We start from the raw sequence: 18,202 nt of genomic DNA, 5'->3' as shown, positions 1-18,202 counted from the left end.
GTTCGCTACGGCGCTGAACACCAAGCTCCCGCTGTACTGCTCCCCAGTCCCGGACCCCAAGGCTCTCTGGCAAGATGCCTTCCAACAACGGTGAGACAACGTCGATGTGTACGCCTTTCCCCCGTTCTGTCTGATGAGGAGGGTACTCAACAAGACCAGAACATCGGTCAATCTCTCAATGACCTTGATAGCTCCGCTATGGCATCATGCAGAGTGGTTCCCGGACCTTCTGCAACTCCTCACGGAGATTCCGAGGGAGCTCCCTCCACGTCGCGAGCTACTCAAACAACCACACTCCAACATCTACCACAAAGCCGTAGCTTCGCTTCGACTTCACGCCTGGAGACTATCCAGCATCTCCTCAAAAAGAAAGGATTTTCGCAACAAGTTGCGAACAGGATGTCTGGCCACCTGCGCAGGTCATCCGCAGAAGTCTACCAGGCGAAGTGGCAAGTTTTCTGTGGTTGGTGCCGTGGAAGATGTATCTCTCCCCTCGATGCCACTTTACCAGCAATAGCGGAGTTCCTCGTTTATCTGCGGGAGGAAATGCGCCTTTCAGTCTCGGCAGTGAAAGGCTATCGCTCAGCCTTAAGTCTTGCTTTCAGGCTCAATGGAATGGACATTTCCTCCTCGCTGGAACTCTCTCTCCTCATACAGAGTTTAGAATTTACCTGCCCTCAGTCGGAAGTGAGACCTCCTCCTTGGAACGTGGTTCGAGTTCTCAGGTCTCTAAAGAGACCTCCCTACGAACCATTACGCCAGGCTTCTAATCGCCACCTTACCTGGAAGACGGTGTTCCTGCTAGCTTTGGCCTCGGCCAAGCGAGTCAGTGAACTTCATGGTCTCTCCTACGACGTTGCCCATTCAAGGAAACGGGGGAGGTAACGTTCAGCTTCGTCCCTGAGTTTGTTGCCAAGACTTAAAACCCGGGAATGCCGGACCCAAGGTTCGACTCCTTCCAGGTTTCGAGTCTCCGTTCTGTAACAGATGACCCAGACCATCTCCTACTGTGCCCAGTCAGGAGTCTGAAGTTGTATCTTAAAAGAACAGCTGCAGTTCGCCCCCAGGTGCGAGCTTTGTTCGTGAGCACCGGGGAGACGAAGAGGAGGGTCACCAGGAATACCATCTCGGCCTGGATGTGCAAGGTAATTCATCTGGCCTTGAATCCTGACCCTCCTCCGTCACGTCTCCGTAGGGCACATGACGTCAGGGGCGTGGCTACGTCCCTGGCCTTCAAGAAGAACTTTTCAGTGACGCAGGTCCTTCAAGCTGGGGTGTGGAAGCGTCAGACCACCTTCACGGCCCACTACTTGCAAGACGTGACACACAGGAGGCTCGATACGTTCTCTATCGGCCCTGTGGTGGCTGCACAACAGCTGGTCTAACCTCAGGCTCCTTATTGGACAAGTAGCAGAAGGTTGAGGGCATTGTTACCCGGTTTTAGTCTGTGTGAGTGAAAAGATCTGTCTGGCACTTTACTTTTCTTCATCCTCTCCTCCCTTGGAGAAAGCAGCATCCTGGGTCCTTTGCACAGCTGACCTCGAACCTCTGCAGGTAAGCCATGCTTCCTTGTGTTCCTAGTATTAAGTTGTAATACTGTCATGTCCCCATACCCTGACGAGGTGGTATTGGGAGAGTCCTAGCCTAGATTTCCATCTGAAGAACTCCAGGTCAACTTCCTAGGACGAGTCACTGCTCACCTTCACACACAGCTTACGTAGGCCGCAGCAGTTTCACAACTGCCAGCGAGGAGCAGGGACCCCCTCACCCCATGAGTTCGTTCAAACTCTGGTTCGGGGTCCCCGGGCAAGCCAAAGCCAGTATGGAAGGTTACTTACCACCCTTCTTAAGGGTTAAGTCACCCCATGTAAATAGCGTGGTTTGTATTTCAGTTACGGAACAAATGACAAATTCGTAGATAATTTGTATTTTTCCTAACTATACAAACCTTAGCTATTTACAGTTATGTGCCTGCCAGCCCTGTCCCCCAAGATAAGTCCTACCTCTAAGTAAAGTGAGCCTTTCACCGGTGTATGTGAGGGGGGGGCGGTAGCTAGCTACCCCTCCCTACCCCCCGCTAGCTAGCGCGGGGGTAATACACCCTCGTTAAATTCTAATGGCTCGCCATTTCAGCTACGCTAAAAGGTAAACCCAGTGTAAATAGCTAAGGTTTGTATGGTTAGGAAAAATACAAATTATCTTCGAATTTGTCATATTGAGTTTACACCATTTACACCATAAAATTAGATTTATAGTCAAGCTTCTCGTAAAATAAATGTTTTTATGTTTTCCAGGCTATGTATGGAGAGACGTTGGTGTGTGGATTTGCCCGCCTGTACGGTTATCCAGTTGGTATCATCGGTAACAATGGTGTACTTTTCTCGGAATCGGCTGTGAAGGGGACGCATTTCATTGAACTATGTTGTCAGCGCAAGATTCCTCTCATTTTCATGCAGAATATAACAGGTAGGTTCAGTTGTCTTAGATAATAAATACTGTGGCCTGATTGGTAACGTGTCTGCCTGGTGTTTGCCAGTCGGGGGTTCGAGTCCCGCTCAGACTCGTTAGTGTCATTAGTGTCTGCAACCTTACCATCCCTGTGAGCTAAGGTTGGGGGGTTTGGGGGAGCCTATAGTATCTGCTGAGTCATCAGCAGCCACTGCCTGGCCCTCCCTGGTCCTAGCTTGGGTGGAGAGGAGGCTTGGGCGCTGGTCATATGATATATGGTCAGTCTCTAGGGCATTGTCCTGATTGCTAGGGCAATGTTACTGTCCCTTGCCTCTGCCATTCATGAGCGACCTTTAAACACCTCGGGTAAGAGTTCTGAGCATTGTGATGATGCCCCGAAAATGGGAGACGTCTCTTTGTCGTTTCCGTATTGGTCACACTCGGTTTGACCCAAGAGTTTCTGCTGAAGGGCGAACACCAACCATATTGTGACCACTGTTTGGTACCTCTAACAGTGAGGCATTTGTTGATCGAATGCCCCAATTATAATAACTTAAGAAATAGATATATATTTGAGGCTCAAGGTGGGGGTGGCAAGTTCGTCCTTGCCAAGATTCTAGGACATGATGTGTCCTACTGTGCAAGTGGCATTTTTAGATTTATTTCAGAAGCAGGTCTTCTGAAAACTATTTTAACTTTTACATTGACATTAAACTTTTATGGTTTTAATTGAATATTTTTATTTTTTTTTTATATATACATAGACTAAATGATATCGTTGTCAATGATCTTTTATGTCAGGATACCTGAAAACTTTAAATCAATCAATCTGAGCATTGTGAATCAGTTATACTGTAATGTCCAATATAGAAGTATTTTTACTATTGTTTAATGAAGGCTAAAGGTTCAAACAGAAAAGATAAGCCAATATAGTATATTGGGACTGTGGAAAATATAGGATACATAAAATTGGGAACTAATGAAGACAATGTTTTTTATAAAGGAAATGCCAAAGCAAAAATGTAAACAGTTAATGCCTAGCCTTAACTCTCAAGTGTGTAATAGGTTAATGCTGTGTCTACTGTTCACCCAGTAGAAAAATATAGAAGCCTTTAACAATTTTTATGAGACAGGCTAATATTGACTTCAACATTTGCAACCTGCTAAGTTAAGGCTCATGAAGAGGTTAACGAAATAACTTTTCTTAGTTTTATTATTGATGTGTACATATTTATATAGGACAAATCATACATACATACATATACCAAGGCACCTCCCCCAATTTTGGGGGGTAGCCGACATCAACAAATGAAACAAAAACAAAAAGGGGACCTCTACTCTCTACGTTCCTCCCAGCCTGACATTATCCACCACAGATGAAGCTTCATAATGCTGAATCCCCTACTGCTGCTACCTCCGCAGTCATCTAAGGCCCCGGAGGAAGCAGCAGGACAAATCATAATTACTATTAACTTGTAAAGTATGTTTATATTATTATTGTTATTATTACTTGACAAGCTACAACCCTAGTTGGAAAAGTAGAATGCCCCAAGCCTAAGGGCTCCAACAGGGAAAATAGCCCATTGAGGAAAGAAAATAAGGAAAAAAATAAACTAAAAGAGAAGAAATAAACAATCACAATGAAATATTTGAACAGCAGTGGTGAAAAAGTAGGATGGAGAGATTAAGTATATAAGAAAACGCATATGGAATTGAGCAATGAAAGATAAAATCCAATGATTAGTACACACAGAGACGTTGAAAAGTTAGCAAAGGAGCAAAATGTGACATAAGCTGGCTAATGACAGGTGTACATAAAGGGACGTTGAAAAGTTAGCAAAGGAGCAAAATGTGACATAAGCTGGTTAATGACAGTTGTCAAGTTTCCAGACACTGTTCTTTCGGATTTGGTGAGATTTCTTTTTTGGAAAAGCATTTTTTGAGTTTTACCATAATGTGATAGGAAGGTTTATAGCAAGGATCATAGAAACTAAATGTCAGACAGCACATCATTGAATTGCTTAGGAAAGGGAAGCTTAAACATTATTATTATTATTATTATTATTATTATTATTATTACTTGCTAAGCTACAACCCTAGTTAGAAAATAGTTCAGTGAGGAAAGGAAACAAAGAAAAATGGAATATTTTAAGATGAGCAACAAGATTAAAATAAATTTGTTCCGTAACTGAAATACAAACCACGCTATTTACATGGGGTAATTACTTTGGCGTAGCTGAAATGACGAGCCATAAGAATTTTAACGGGAGTTTACTACCCTCCGCTAGTTAGCGGGGGGTAAGGAGGGCTAGCTTGCTACCCCTCCCCCCTCACACACAGTGAGTGCTCCACTTTACTTTTGGCTCGGATGGCGAGCGGATGTCTCTGCTCCCATCCTCGCTTGACGGCCATTAATGTTTTGTCTTTTACTTACTTTTTCTTATACCTTCTCTTAGAAGTTCTCCCGTGACGACTGTCAGCTCTTCAGTACATCCTAGAACGAACGATAAGGAGGTTCGCCTCCAAGGGTAGTTAGTTAACTTCCCTTCTTACCCTTTTCCTGGTCCTAAGGCGGTTATGCTCTTGGGGCTGAGCGACCGCCCTTGTAAATATGCTCAAGGGGCTGAGCGGTTGCAAGGCTGGACCAGGGTACTTCTAGCGACTATGCTCTCGGGGCTGAGCGGTCGCTTCTGTAGCTATGCTCAAGGGGCTGAGCAGCTGCAGGATCAGTCTTGTGACCTGTCTCGTTCGTGAGGGAGGCCGCTCTAAGGGCTCCTCTTCGGAGGATTGCTCCTTGGTCTCTTCTACGAAGTGTCTCCTCCCGTTCGCGTGAGAGGACACTCATAGAGATTCCTCTCCGGAGGATTGTTCCTGTTTACGTCAGCTGATCCTACGGCCCTTAGGGGCACCATCACCAGTCTCTTCTACGAAGTGTTCACCTCTCTCGTTCGCGAGAGAGGCCACTCATAGAGACTCCTCTTCGGAGGTTTGTTCCTGTTGGAACAGCTTGCTGTTCAGTCACTAACACTTCGGTTTTTAGTGACAGGGAAACTTCGGTTTCTAGTTACACTGACCCTTCGGGGTCTCGTAACATTAGTTATGCAGATCCCTTGGGCTCTCGTAACTTTAGTCACCACTACACTTCGGTGAGTAGTGACAGGGAAACTTCGGTTTCTCGTTGCGCTGACCCTTCGGGGTCTCGCAACTCAACCCTTCGGGGTCTCGCAACACAGGCTACGTTAGACCTTTGGTCTCTCGTGCCCTTGGTAGACCTGCTGACCTGCCGTATCCGTTCCTGGCTGCTGACGAGCTTTGAGCGCCCACGCTCCCCGTTATCCAACGGGCTCCGATCCCTTCGGGGCAGAAGAGGCTTTCTCACATCGTGAGTAAGTCCCTTAAGCGCCATGTATCCCCTGTGCGCCAACGTTCGCTTGTGCGCTAGCGCTCGGGTGCTGTTCCTGCTGTTCCTGAGACTGCCATCCAGAGACATCCTGTTCCAGAGACTGCCATCCAGAGACATCCTGTTCCAGAGGCTGCTAACCAACGTTCCCTGCGCATTAGCGCACATCGTTGGAGTTCCTGAGATAGCGCACAGGCGCTCACCAGTGGTTCAGCCTGCGGTGTCTCCAAGTCTCTTCTACGAAGGACACCTCTCCCGTTCGCAGGAGAGGTCCCTCATAGAGACCACTTCTCGGAGTGTCAAGCAGTACTTCCAGTTTATCGTCGGCTCTCTGAAGCAGACCTGCCTTGGTCCTTTTCAGGGGATGCCCTCCCTTTTAGGGACACATCCCAGTTCCTGATCTACCAGTTAGCTGATACTTCAACCTAGCGCACGCGCGCAGACGATCTTCATACGCGCGTAAGCGCCGAAGATCGTCCGCGCGCGTGATGGTATCCCGCACGCGATCATCGAGGATCATCCGCGCGCGATCGTCGAAGATCGTCCACTCGCGGGCAACGATTGACATCAAAGCGCACGCGTGCGCACACGCGCCGACGATCTTCTGTTGGGCACTAGGCGTGCAAGCAACGACGATCTTCATACGCGTAAGTGCCGAAGATCGTACGTGCGCGGAATGGTTTCCCGCGCGCGATCATCGAGGATCATTCGCGCGATCGTTAAAGATCGTCCGCGCGTGGGCACCGATGGTTTCCTGCGCGCGATCGCCGACGATTTTCTTTCGCGCGCGAGCGCCGACGATCTTCACACACGCGTAAGCGCCGAAGATCATTCGCGTGCGCGCGATCGCCGATGATCTTCTTATGCGCGCAAGCGCCGACAATCGTGTTTCATAGCCGAAAATTGTCCGCGCGTGGGCCCCGATGGTTTCCCGTGCGCAATCGCCGACTCTGTCGCGGGTAAGCGCCAAAGATCGTCCGCACACGGGATGGATTCCCCCATGCAATCGCCTACGATCTTCTTATGCGCTCAAGCGCCGACAATAGTCTTACTTAGCCAAAGATCGTCCGCGCGCGGGCACCGATGGTTCCCCGTGCGCAATCACTGACGATCTTCTTTCGCGCTAGCGCCGACGACCTTCTTACGCGCGGAAGCACCCAGGAACGTCCGTGCGGGCACCGATGGTTTCCCGCGCGCGATCGCCGATACTCGCGTGAGCGCGAATATTCTGCTACGCACGGTTCATTCACGCGCTACCCAGAACAGGGCTTTTCGTACGATCACCAGTGTGATCAGCGCACCGATCGCCAACGCGATCACGCCCGAGTTACATCAGGGATTCTGGCGGACAGGGCATCATCGCGTTCCCCTCCCCGCAAGCGCAGAACAGCGCTCTAGCCGGAGGAGGGGAGGTTTCCGGACAGGTCTAAGGACTCTTCTCCTCTCATTGCAGATTCTCAACAGGCGAACCCTCATGTGTCGACTCCTCCGAGGGATCGAACGATCCCCTTCCCTCCAGAGGCAGTATCTGACGTGACGACTATCAGTCAGCAGCCCTGGGTTGACACCGTTGTCAGAGCACTTTAGCAGGCGATGAAGCCTGTGCTTTCTGACTGGGGTCACAATTCAGGGGTAACTTCCTCCCCCCCGAAGAGGAAGAGAGGAATCCTTGACGTGGTATCTCCTCCAAGGACTATCCTGTCTCTTCGCGAGCCCTTACGTAAGGCTCCTATCCCTCCTCAAACTTCCTCCCCCTCCCCTGCGGATGAGCATTACCCATCCCCAGGAGAGTCGGAAGATCCGGTCCTCTCCCCATCACACCAATGGGAGAAACCCCGCCTCTTCCTGAGAAGTCTTCTCGTACGGAGGTGGTAAAAAGCCTTACATCCTTCATTGCTGAAGTCCTGTACAGTATCCCTCCTTGGAGGGAACCGAAGGACTCGAAGTCTGTTTCCAAGTCTTCCGCAAGGACCCGACAGGAACCAGATGGACCTTTAGAGAATGTCTGCGAGTCTCCCCAGTAAGAGCCTCTGGGGACGAGAGACCTCGCTGCCAGTCCGTCAGGAGGAGAGCTCCACGAGTCAGAACATGCGTTCTAAGTCCTGACCCTCATGAGGAACCTCAAGGGGATCCCAGACCCAGAGATTCCTCCTTGTGAAGGGAAAGATACGGTCCTGGACCGAATCTACTGCACCCAGAAACTCCCTAGGGCCAGTGCAGCTTTTCCCTGGTCTCAGGGGTTGAAGAGCGCCAGAGACAAGGCCGAGGGCCAGCTCTCTGAGCTTGCCTCCTTCAATAGATCCAGTGCCGGTAACGAGCTCCTCCCTCCTCCCTGAGTAGGGATCGGGAAAGGGACAGGCACTCCGGGCAGAAGTCCAGACCATGTTGTAGAAGGACACTCTCCAAGAGGTTGTGGACGGGTCCCCAGGCTTCTACAGTCGACTCCTTCCTGTGAGAAGGCGTCTGGAGACCAGTCATCGACCTCTCGACACTGAACGGGTTTGTCAAACAATCTCCGTTCAGTATGGAGACGGAAGACACGGTCAGGCTTGCAGTGAGACCACAAGACTTCATGTGTGCACTGGACCTGAAGGACGCGTACTTCCAAATCTCAGTCCACCCGTCTTCAAAGAAGTACTTTAGATTTTGCATGGAAGACAAGATATACCAGTTCAAGGTGCTGTGCTTCGGTCTCTCCACAGCACCTCAAGTGTTCACCAAGGTGTTCACTCTGATTTCATCTGGGCTCACAGGATCGGCTTCCGTCTCCTCCGTTTCCTGGACGCCTGGCTTATCCTCGCAGACTCGAAGGCAACCCTTCTTCGCCATCGAGACAAGTTTCTCGAACTTTGCCAAGATCTAGGGATCATGGTAGACCTCGAGAAGTCCTCTCTGGACCCCTCTCAGAGTCTGGTATACCTAGGCATGGTCATAGACACCAATCTCCACAAAGCCTTCCCTTCAGACGACAGGATAGCAAGGCTGAGGAAGGTCGCGAGACCTTTCCTCACACGAGAAGAACTTCCAACCCAAACGTGGTTACGTCTCCTCGACCATTTCTCCTCCCTGGCCCGTCTGGTTCCCAACAGTCGCCTCAGGATGAGGTCTCTCCAGTGGTGACTCAGGTCGCGGTGGAATCAAGGACACGACTAACCAGACACCTTGATCCCTATAGGACAACCAGAACAGACAGACCTCCAGTGGCGGGTAGCAGACGAGAACCTACGAAAGGGAGTAGATCTTCTCGTCCTCCCCCCAGACTTGATGCTGTTTTCGTACCCATCAAAGAAAGGGGGGGGGGGGGGTTACGTTCTGAGCCACAGGACCTCGGGCCGGTGGTCAGAATCAGGAAAGTACCTTCACATAAACCTGCTAGAGATGAAGGCCGTGTTCCTGGCACTTCAGAAGTTCCACCAAGCCGGGCGGACTACTCTGTGGTTGTGAGGAGCGACAACACCACAGTGATGGCTTATATAAACAGGCAGGGAGGTACTTTTTTGGAACAGCCATCCCATCTTGCAGTAGAGATACTGAGATGGTCCGAGTTCCACTCGATCACCCTATCCAGCATCTTCTCAGAGAGAGGATTTTTGCAACAAGTTGCGAACAGGATGTCTGGACACCTGCGCAAGTCATCCGCAGTAGTCTACCAGGCGAAGTGGCGAGCTTCCGTGGTCGGTGTCGTGGAAAGGTTATCTCTCCACTCAATGCCACTTCTAGGAATAGCGGAGCTCCTCGTTTATTTGCGGGATGAAATGTGCCTTTCAGTCTCGGCAGTGAAAGGCTATCTCTCAGCCTTAAGTCTTGCCTTCAGGCTCAAAGGATAGATATTTCTTCCTCGCTGCAACTTTCTCTTCTCATACGAAGCTATGAACTTACCTGCCCTCGGTCGGAAGTGAGACCTCCTCCTTGGAACTTGGTTCGAGTTCTCAGGTCTCTAAGGAGACCTCCCTACGAACAACTACGTAAGGCTCCAGATCACCACCTTACTGGGTAGACAGTGTTCCTGCTAGCCTTAGCCTCGTCCAAACGAGTCACATGGTCTCTCATACGACAAACGGTTCATTTTCCCTTTGCCTACATACACACTGAATAGTCTGGCATATTCTTTACATATTCTCCTCTATCCTCATACACCTGACAACACAGATTACCAAACAATTCTTCATCACCCAAGGGGTTACTGCACTGTAATTGTTCAGTGCCACTTTCCTCTTGGTAAGGGTAGAAGAGACTCTTTAGCTATGGTAAGCAGCTCTTCTAGGAGAAGGACACTCCAAAATCAAACCACTGTTCTCTAGTCTTGGGTAGTGCCATAGCCTCTGTACCATGGCCTTTCACTGTCTTGGGTTAGAGTTCTCTTGCTTGAGGGTACACTTGAGCACACTCTCCTATCTTATTTCTCTTCCTCTTGTTTTGTTAAAGTTTTTATAGTTTATATAGGAGATATTTATTGTTGTTACTCTTCTTAGAATATTTTATTTTCCTTTTTTCCTTTCCGCACTGAGCTATTTTCCCTGTTGGAGCCCCTGGGCTTATAGCATACTGCTTTTCCAACTAGGGTTGTAGCTTAGTAAGTAATAATAATAATAATAATAATGGGGGAGGTAACGTTCAGGTTCGTCCCTGAGTTTGTTGCCAAGACTCAGAACCCGGGAGTACCGGACCCGCGGTTCGACTCTCTCCAGGTTTCGAGTCTCCGTCCTGTAACAGATGACCCAGACCATCTCCTGCTTTGCCCAGTAAGGAGTCTGAGGTTGTATCTTGGAGAACAGCGGCAGTTTGTCCCCAGGTTCAAGCCTGGTTCGTGAGCACTGGGAAAACGAAGAGAAGGGTCACCAGGAATACTATCTCAGCCTGGATTCGCAAGGTAATACACCTGGCCTTGAATCCTGATCCTTCCCCGTCACATAGCCCTAGAGCGCATGATGTCAGGGGCGTGGCTACATCCCTGGCCTTCATGAAGTATCATTCAGTGACGCAGGTCCTACAAACTGGGCTGTGGAAGGGTCAGACCACCTTCACAGCCCACTACCTGCAAGACGTGACCCACAGGAGGCTCGATACGTTTTCTATCAGCCCTGTGGTGGCTGCACAACAGCTGGTCTAAACCTCAGGCTCCTTAATGGACAAGTAGCAGAGGGTTGAGAGTATTGTTACCCGGTGTTAGTCTGCATGAATGAAAAGGTATGTCTGGCCCTTATTCTTTTCTTCATCCTCTCCTCCCTTGGAGAAAGCAGCATCCTGGGTTCTCTGCAGAGCTGACCTCAAACCACTGCAGGTAGACCATGCTTCCTTGTGTTCCTAGTATTAAGTGTAATACTGTCGTGTCCCCATACCCTGACGAGGCGGTATTGAGAGTGTCCTAGCCTAGATTTCCTTCTGAGGAACTCCAGGTCAACTTCCTAGGACGAGTCACTTTTCACCTTCGCGCACACCTTACATAGGCCGCGGCAGTTTCACAACCGCTATCGAGGAGCAGGGATTCCCTATCGTCTGAGTACGTAAACACACTAATATGGAATCCCCGGGCAAGCCAAAGCCAGTATGGCAGGGACTTACCACCCTTCCTAAGGGTTAAGTCACCCCATGTAAATAGCGTGGTTTGTATTTCAGTTACGGAACAAATGACAAATTCGTAGATAATTTGTATTTTTCCTAAACTATACAAACCTTAGCTATTTACACATATTTGCCCGCCAGCTCTGTCCCCCGAGATAAATCCTACCTAACTAGCGGAGGGTAGTAAACCCTCGTTAAAATTCTTATGGCTCATCATTTCAGCTACGCCGAAGTAATTACCCCATGTAAATAGGTAAGGTTTGTATAGTTAGGAAAATACAAATTATCTACGAATTTGTCATATCTCCTATATAAACTATTAAAAAGATTAAAACAGGGTTTAATCTTTGGTTAGTAGCTTAATTATACATAAAATACAAGGTCGACTTTTAAGAGATATCCTCTTTAAATTTAAAATCAATTATAATCTTAGAGTAAGATTGTGTCCTGATACAGTTCATGATTTATACTATTTTATCCAGGTTTCATGGTTGGCCGAGAGGCAGAAGCAGGAGGTATCGCCAAAAATGGTGCCAAAATGGTGACGGCTGTAGCCTGCGCAAAGGTTCCGAAATTCACAGTCGTCATCGGGGGTTCTTACGGAGCCGGAAATTACGGAATGTGTGGAAGAGCGTATGGGTAAGTCTGGTATTCTATATGTACTTGGTTTAGTTTTTGGATTGATATATTGGAATTCACATACAGTACTCTCAAAAAGTTTCAATATTTGAAATTTTTCTTTTAATGCTGAAGTGTTATATTCTGTGAAAAACATCGGAAATCAATTTCAGACTGCTAGTAATGTTATATTCTGTGAAAAACATCGGAAATCAATTTCAGACTGCTAGGAATTAAAGTATTAAAATTGTTTGCAGTCTAGAGTTTCTTTTCTTTTCAATTTTTTTTTTAAATAGCATAGTGTAACATTTTTGCTACTGTGGGTTTTTACACACAAATCTGTGGGTTTGGCAAGCTCTTTGTGGGCGAGTCATTTTGCATACTATTTGTGTGTAAAAGTGGTAATTTTGTGGATAAGCGAAATACACTTATTCACTTTTATTAGTACCTCAATATATTGTGAGAAGGTACTTTGAATATTCCTGGCAGGGCATAACAGAGACTATGTAGATGGGTTCAAGATGATTTCTTAAACATTGCTATGTTCGCAGGCCAAGATTCATGTACATGTGGCCCAACAGTCGTATCAGCGTGATGGGAGGAGAACAGGCTGCCGGAGTGTTGGCACAAATCACAAGAGACCAAAGAAAAAGAGAAGGGAAGGAGGTATGAAATTGAACTTATTTCTAGCGTTATTATCCGAATGATTTTGTAAGCTGCACATACTTTTGATTGAAGTAAAGGTTTATATTGATTTTCATTGTGAACATAATTTTTTTCATGGATTTTTGAGAGGTTTTTAAAATAATTTCTGATTTTCATGTATTGGAAGTTGGTTAGGAAGGAACGTAGAGAGTAGAGGTCCCCTTTTTGTTTTTATTTCATTTGTTGATGTCAGCTACCTCCCAAAATTTGGGGGAAGTGCCTTGGTATATAGATGGATGGAGTATTGTTGTTTGGTGTTTTAAAACTTGTAAATTTTATGTGAATTGCTGCCATTACAAAGTTATGTCTCATTCATATGTACACATCCAAAGTAAATTTCTTTTTAATTTTTATTTATTTGTACAAAAAGAAGAGCTTATCTTGCTAGCTATTATTATGAGCCTATAATTTACAGTAGTTTTATATTTTTAAATATATTAAAAAAAAATTATCAGGAAGAATAGGTACACTTTGCGATGAAGTAAATAACATATCCTCATAAACGTCAAGCTAGAATTGCTTGTTTTTAACCTCCCAGATTGGTATAGAATGGACCAGGGATCTTGTAATGTTAGGCAGTTTAAGTAGACCACTAAGTGATCAAAATGAACATTCATTACATTTGAATGTTTTAAAAATCCCAAGTTAGGAATATGTATCGTATAAACAAATAACTGTTAATAATGTAAGGTATTTTTGACGTAAAATAAATTTAGTTTTATGGTTCAATATGAACATTCATTAAGTTTTTAAGTTTCCAAGTTAAGAGATGTATCGTATAAACAAATAACTATATTAATACTGAAATGTATTTTTGACGTAAAATAAGTTGTTTTATGGTTCAAAATGAACATTCATTACACAAGAAGATTTTTTTAAATTCCCAAGTTAGTATATATATATTGTATAAACAAATAACTATCTTCATACTTTAATGTATTTTTGACTTGAAATAAATATAGTTCTGTGGTTCATGTTCTAAAAATGGAAAAATTCTATTAAATTTTACAGTGGACAGATGAAGAGGAACAGGCATTAAAAGCTCCCATCATAAAGCGGTTTGAAGCGGAGGGTTCTCCGTACTTCTCAAGTGCAAGGTAAGCATATTTGTTTCATTAAGTAATTGCTATTTTTTAACCCTTGAAACACCTGTAAAATGAAACTACATCTTCAGTATACAGTACTTTAGTCATGAACAGTTGTCATCAGAGAAGATATCTCCTTAAATAAGGATGAACTTTCTTCTTGTGAACATCGCCTGACGTTCATATTACTTCTCTCTCAAAGCAAGTTAAATGTCGACGTCTACCCTTAAACTAGAAATTTCCTGTCTTCCTTCTTTGTAATTGGTCTTATGAACCTCCCGTGGTATTCGTATTGCTTCTCTCTCGAAGCTAGTTAGATGTTGATTTCTACTCTTAAACCAGCAGTACCAGCTGAACTCGGTTGAGTCCCTTGTCAGGCTGGGAGGAACGTAGAGAATAGAGGTCCCCTTTTTGTTTCTGTTTCATTTGTTGATGTCGGCTACCCCCCAAAATTGGGGGAAGTGCCTTGGTATATGGATGGATGGACTCTCAAACTCAAAATTTCCCATCTTTATTCCTTGTAATTGATCTTATGAACCTCCCCTGCCATTCATATTGCTTCTCTCAAAGCTAGTTAAATGTCAATGTCCACACATAAACTAGAAATTTCCCGTCTTCGTTCCTTGTAATTGCCCAACCACTCTTAGTTTAGTATTGGAATACAGTACATGGTGTTGCATTACAACACTTGAATGGGTAGATCATATACTTTTGGTTTTATCATCACTCTAGGTGCTCGAGCACTCGATACCCGAACTCAAGATTGTCATTTTGTTTTGTAGGAAGTTCTATGGAAGAAAGGCTAGTTAGTTGAACGATGTTGAGACTGCGTCAAGTTTTTAAAACTTGTGAATCCTTTTAAGTGTATGTTATGTTTATGATGGATGGTTAGGGTCCAAGTAGCACTATTGTCAGACAAAAGTTTCTATTGCTTCTATAGATAAAATGCAGTTGGGTTTGGGGATGTAAACTGTAATTGAGGACTATTTATGATTCAAAGACTTATTAAAGAAAAGCATGCTACTGTATTTTGCCTTCAGAGTGAGACTATACGTATAAGGTTAAATGAACTGCTGATCAATTGAAAATTGAAGCTTCATCGGTGGTGGATAATGTGGTAGGGTGGGCTGTGGCACCCTAGCAATACCAGCTGAACTCGGTTGAGTCCCTTGTCAGGCTGGGAGGAACATAGAGAGGAGACATCCCCTTTTTTGTTTCGTTTGTTTGATGTTGACTACCCCTCAAAATTGGGGGAAGTGCCTTGGTATATGTATGTATGTATAATATGCATTATACATACATACATACATACATATACCCAGGCACTTCCCCCAACTTTGGGGGGTAGCTGACATCAACAAGGAAACAAAAAATACCTTTTTATAGTGTAATTTAACTGTTATATTTTCTCTTCTTAGGTTGTGGGACGATGGTGTCATCGACCCCGTCAACACCAGGCAAGTCCTCGGCCTCTCCTTATCGGCGTCCCTGAATGCTCCGATACCCAAAACAGACTTCGGAGTTTTTAGAATGTAAACAAAGTTTATCTTTCTTGATTAACTTAGATATCGTTGTAATTGCATTAGGAATTGGGAAGGGAAAGTATTGTCGCCTTGTGTTCAGGTTACGGTTTATAAAGAGTTATGATAGTAGGTTTTTATGTGATAGTTTTCAAGTAAATTCTACAAATGTTATGTTACAGTGATATTAGTTTAGTATGGTTTTTCATTCATTTATTTTGTACAGTAGTATTTTTTTTAGGAAACCAGTGCAAAATAAACTTTATTTTTATTATGTAGTAGTAATGTAGTATTTGTTGAGTAGAGTACAGTAGTTGTAGCAATAATGAAGGTACATGAATTTTGTATTGCAGAAAAGGTAGTAATGTAAGTTTGGGTTTTGTAAAATGTTATTACTGTACATTACCGAATATATATGAAAGATGTACATTTGGTATCGTATTTTTGGGAATGTAGAAAATTTGTACAAATGTAGTCATACTAACCTGTATTTATTTGCTTTACCTTCTACGGTCTTAACATTTTTGAGATGGAGATTGACTTTCGAAATATAACACTCGTATACTTTGACGCTAAACCTTAACCCTTCAACCCCCAATGGACGTACTGGTACGTTTCACAAAACTCATCCCGTTATCCCCATAGACGTACCGGTACGTCCTTACAAAAAACTGCTATTTACATTTATTTGCATATTTTTGATCACTTTATGAGAAACTAAAGGCATTTTCCGAAATAATGAGACCAACCTGACCTCTCTATGACGAAAATTAAGGCTGTTAGCGTAATTTGAAAAAAAATATATTGCAAAACGTGCTTGAAAAAGAAAACGCCTGGGGGTTGAGGGTTGGAACTTAACTAAAGGCATTTTCCAAAAGAATGAGACCAACCTGACCTCTCTATGATGAAAATTAAGGCTGCTAGCGTAATTTAAAAAAAAAAAATTATCGCAAAACGTGCTTGAAAAAGAAAACGCCTGGGGGTTAAGGGTTGGAAAGTTCCAAATAGCCTGGGGGGGTAAAAGGGTTGAACTACTTGGTAAGAGTAGTAGATCGATTTGATAGTCCTGCAAAAAATAGAAGAAAAACATTTCTTTTGAAAAGATATTGAATTAATCTGAACCTTAAGAACTACTTGGTAACGAGCTGTTGATTGATTTGACAGTCGTACAAAAAATTAAAGAAAAACATTTCTTGAAAAGATATTGAATTAAGCTGAACCTTAAGAACTACTTGGTAGGGAGCATTTGATTGATTTGATAGTCATGCCAAAAAAATTGGTTGAATGACATTTCTTTGAAAAGATTTGAAATTGATCTTATTTTTGGGGGAAGTTGGAGTTAGGCTTCATTCTAAGCAAATTAATATTCAGATGATTTTGAGTTGAAGCAGCTATTTATTTTCATTCAGGTCATTGTATTATTCATTTATTATTCTTCTAAGATCTTTGTAATGTTGAGATGGGGATCGATTTGAAAAATAGATTACGTGTATAGCGTGACCTCAAGAACTGCTTCGTATGGAGCAATAGATTTGATAATCGTGCAAAGAAATTCTCAAGTCTGTGGATGAAAAAAAACATTAATTTGAAAAGATTATAAATTAATCTTATTTCAGGGAAGTTGGAGTTTAATCTTGATTGTAAAGAAATTAATATTCACATGATTTTGAGTTTAAAGAAAATATTTGTTTGCATTGAAATAATTCTACTGTACATGTATTAATTTTGTGATAGTATATAAGAAACTTATATTTGCTCTCTCTCTATCAATAAAATTGACAATAGATGGTTATACTCTATCAATTGAGAGAGATTTATTACACACATTCTTGGTACTTTAATTGGCAATGTAGATAATTCTGTTATGTTCTCAGAAAATAACTTGGTATTTTTTGTTGTAATACACCAAACTTGATAAAATGAATTTTATTGTAGTGTATTAGTATTATCTTATTTTTTTTTAGTTTTGTAGTTTTACGTATTTCTGTATAGTAGTTAAACATTTAGTGGCTTTTGTTGGTAAGCAGTACATTCCATTTTTTGTGTGGATATAATTTGATTGAACACCAGACGACCGTCTTCAGTTTTGATTTATTTGTCAATAAATTAAGCAAAATAATGAATGTATGCTGGTGTTTAAAGACAAATCAAAATTTGAAAGCACATACATATACCAAGGCACTTCCCCCAATTTTGGCAAACAAATGAAAAAAAAGGGGACCTCTCCTCTCTACGTTCCTCCCGGCCTGACATGGGACTTAACCGAGTTTGGTTGGATGTCAAAAAGCTTCCTTATTCTTCCTTTTCTTTTTAGATACTCAATCTATTTGATATAAAAGGCTACACAGTGTTGTTTAGCATGGCTGAATAGACTGTAGCTATTGGAAAAAGTAGTACCGTCTAAAAAGTATATAGATATTCTCATGGTTGGGTTGTAGGATGACTAACAACATTTTTATGTTTGAATGTTGATACTGTACACTGCATGAAATTAATGTAATGAATTATATTTACTAGCATATTTATTTAGTGACAACTATTGTCCAGGAATGAGAGTAAATGAAAGTGATGGAAAAATTTATTTAAGATATGGCATCATTGTCTGTGAAGTACAGTATGTCTTAGGAAGAGAATTTATGCATACATTGACACGTGGATCGACAACACCTGTGATGCCACATAGAAAACCATAGATAGTTACTTTATCACATAGTTTCTAAAGTACAGTATGTCTTGGAAAGAGAATTTATGCATACATTGATACGTGGATTGACAACACCTGTGATGCCACGTAAAAAACTATGGATCGTTACTTTATCACATAGAACACTATGGATCTTTATTTGGTTGTTTTATAATAGTTA

At 43.6% G+C, this 18,202-nt stretch overlaps 1 protein-coding gene across 1 annotated transcript in view; it reads left to right on the top strand.

The window, feature by feature from the left end:
* The window catches only part of Mccc2 (methylcrotonyl-CoA carboxylase subunit 2), a 38,935-nt gene extending 23,574 nt beyond the window's left edge, over positions 1-15,361 (top strand). Inside the window, exons 8-12 of the mRNA XM_068364055.1 lie at positions 2,295-2,466; positions 11,893-12,049; positions 12,580-12,694; positions 13,745-13,830; positions 15,237-15,361. Of these exons, the coding sequence (XP_068220156.1) occupies positions 2,295-2,466; positions 11,893-12,049; positions 12,580-12,694; positions 13,745-13,830; positions 15,237-15,354 (648 nt within the window). The 3' untranslated portion in view covers positions 15,355-15,361. The remainder of the gene's footprint in view (positions 1-2,294; positions 2,467-11,892; positions 12,050-12,579; positions 12,695-13,744; positions 13,831-15,236) is intronic.
* The last annotated feature ends 2,841 nt before the right edge of the window (positions 15,362-18,202 follow it).

Source organism: Palaemon carinicauda, chromosome 40 (genome assembly GCF_036898095.1).
Source record: "Palaemon carinicauda isolate YSFRI2023 chromosome 40, ASM3689809v2, whole genome shotgun sequence".
Classification (NCBI taxonomy): Eukaryota; Metazoa; Arthropoda; class Malacostraca; order Decapoda; family Palaemonidae; genus Palaemon; species Palaemon carinicauda.
The sequence above is the reverse complement of the archived record's forward strand: the minus strand, read 5'-3'. Positions and strand labels throughout refer to the sequence as shown.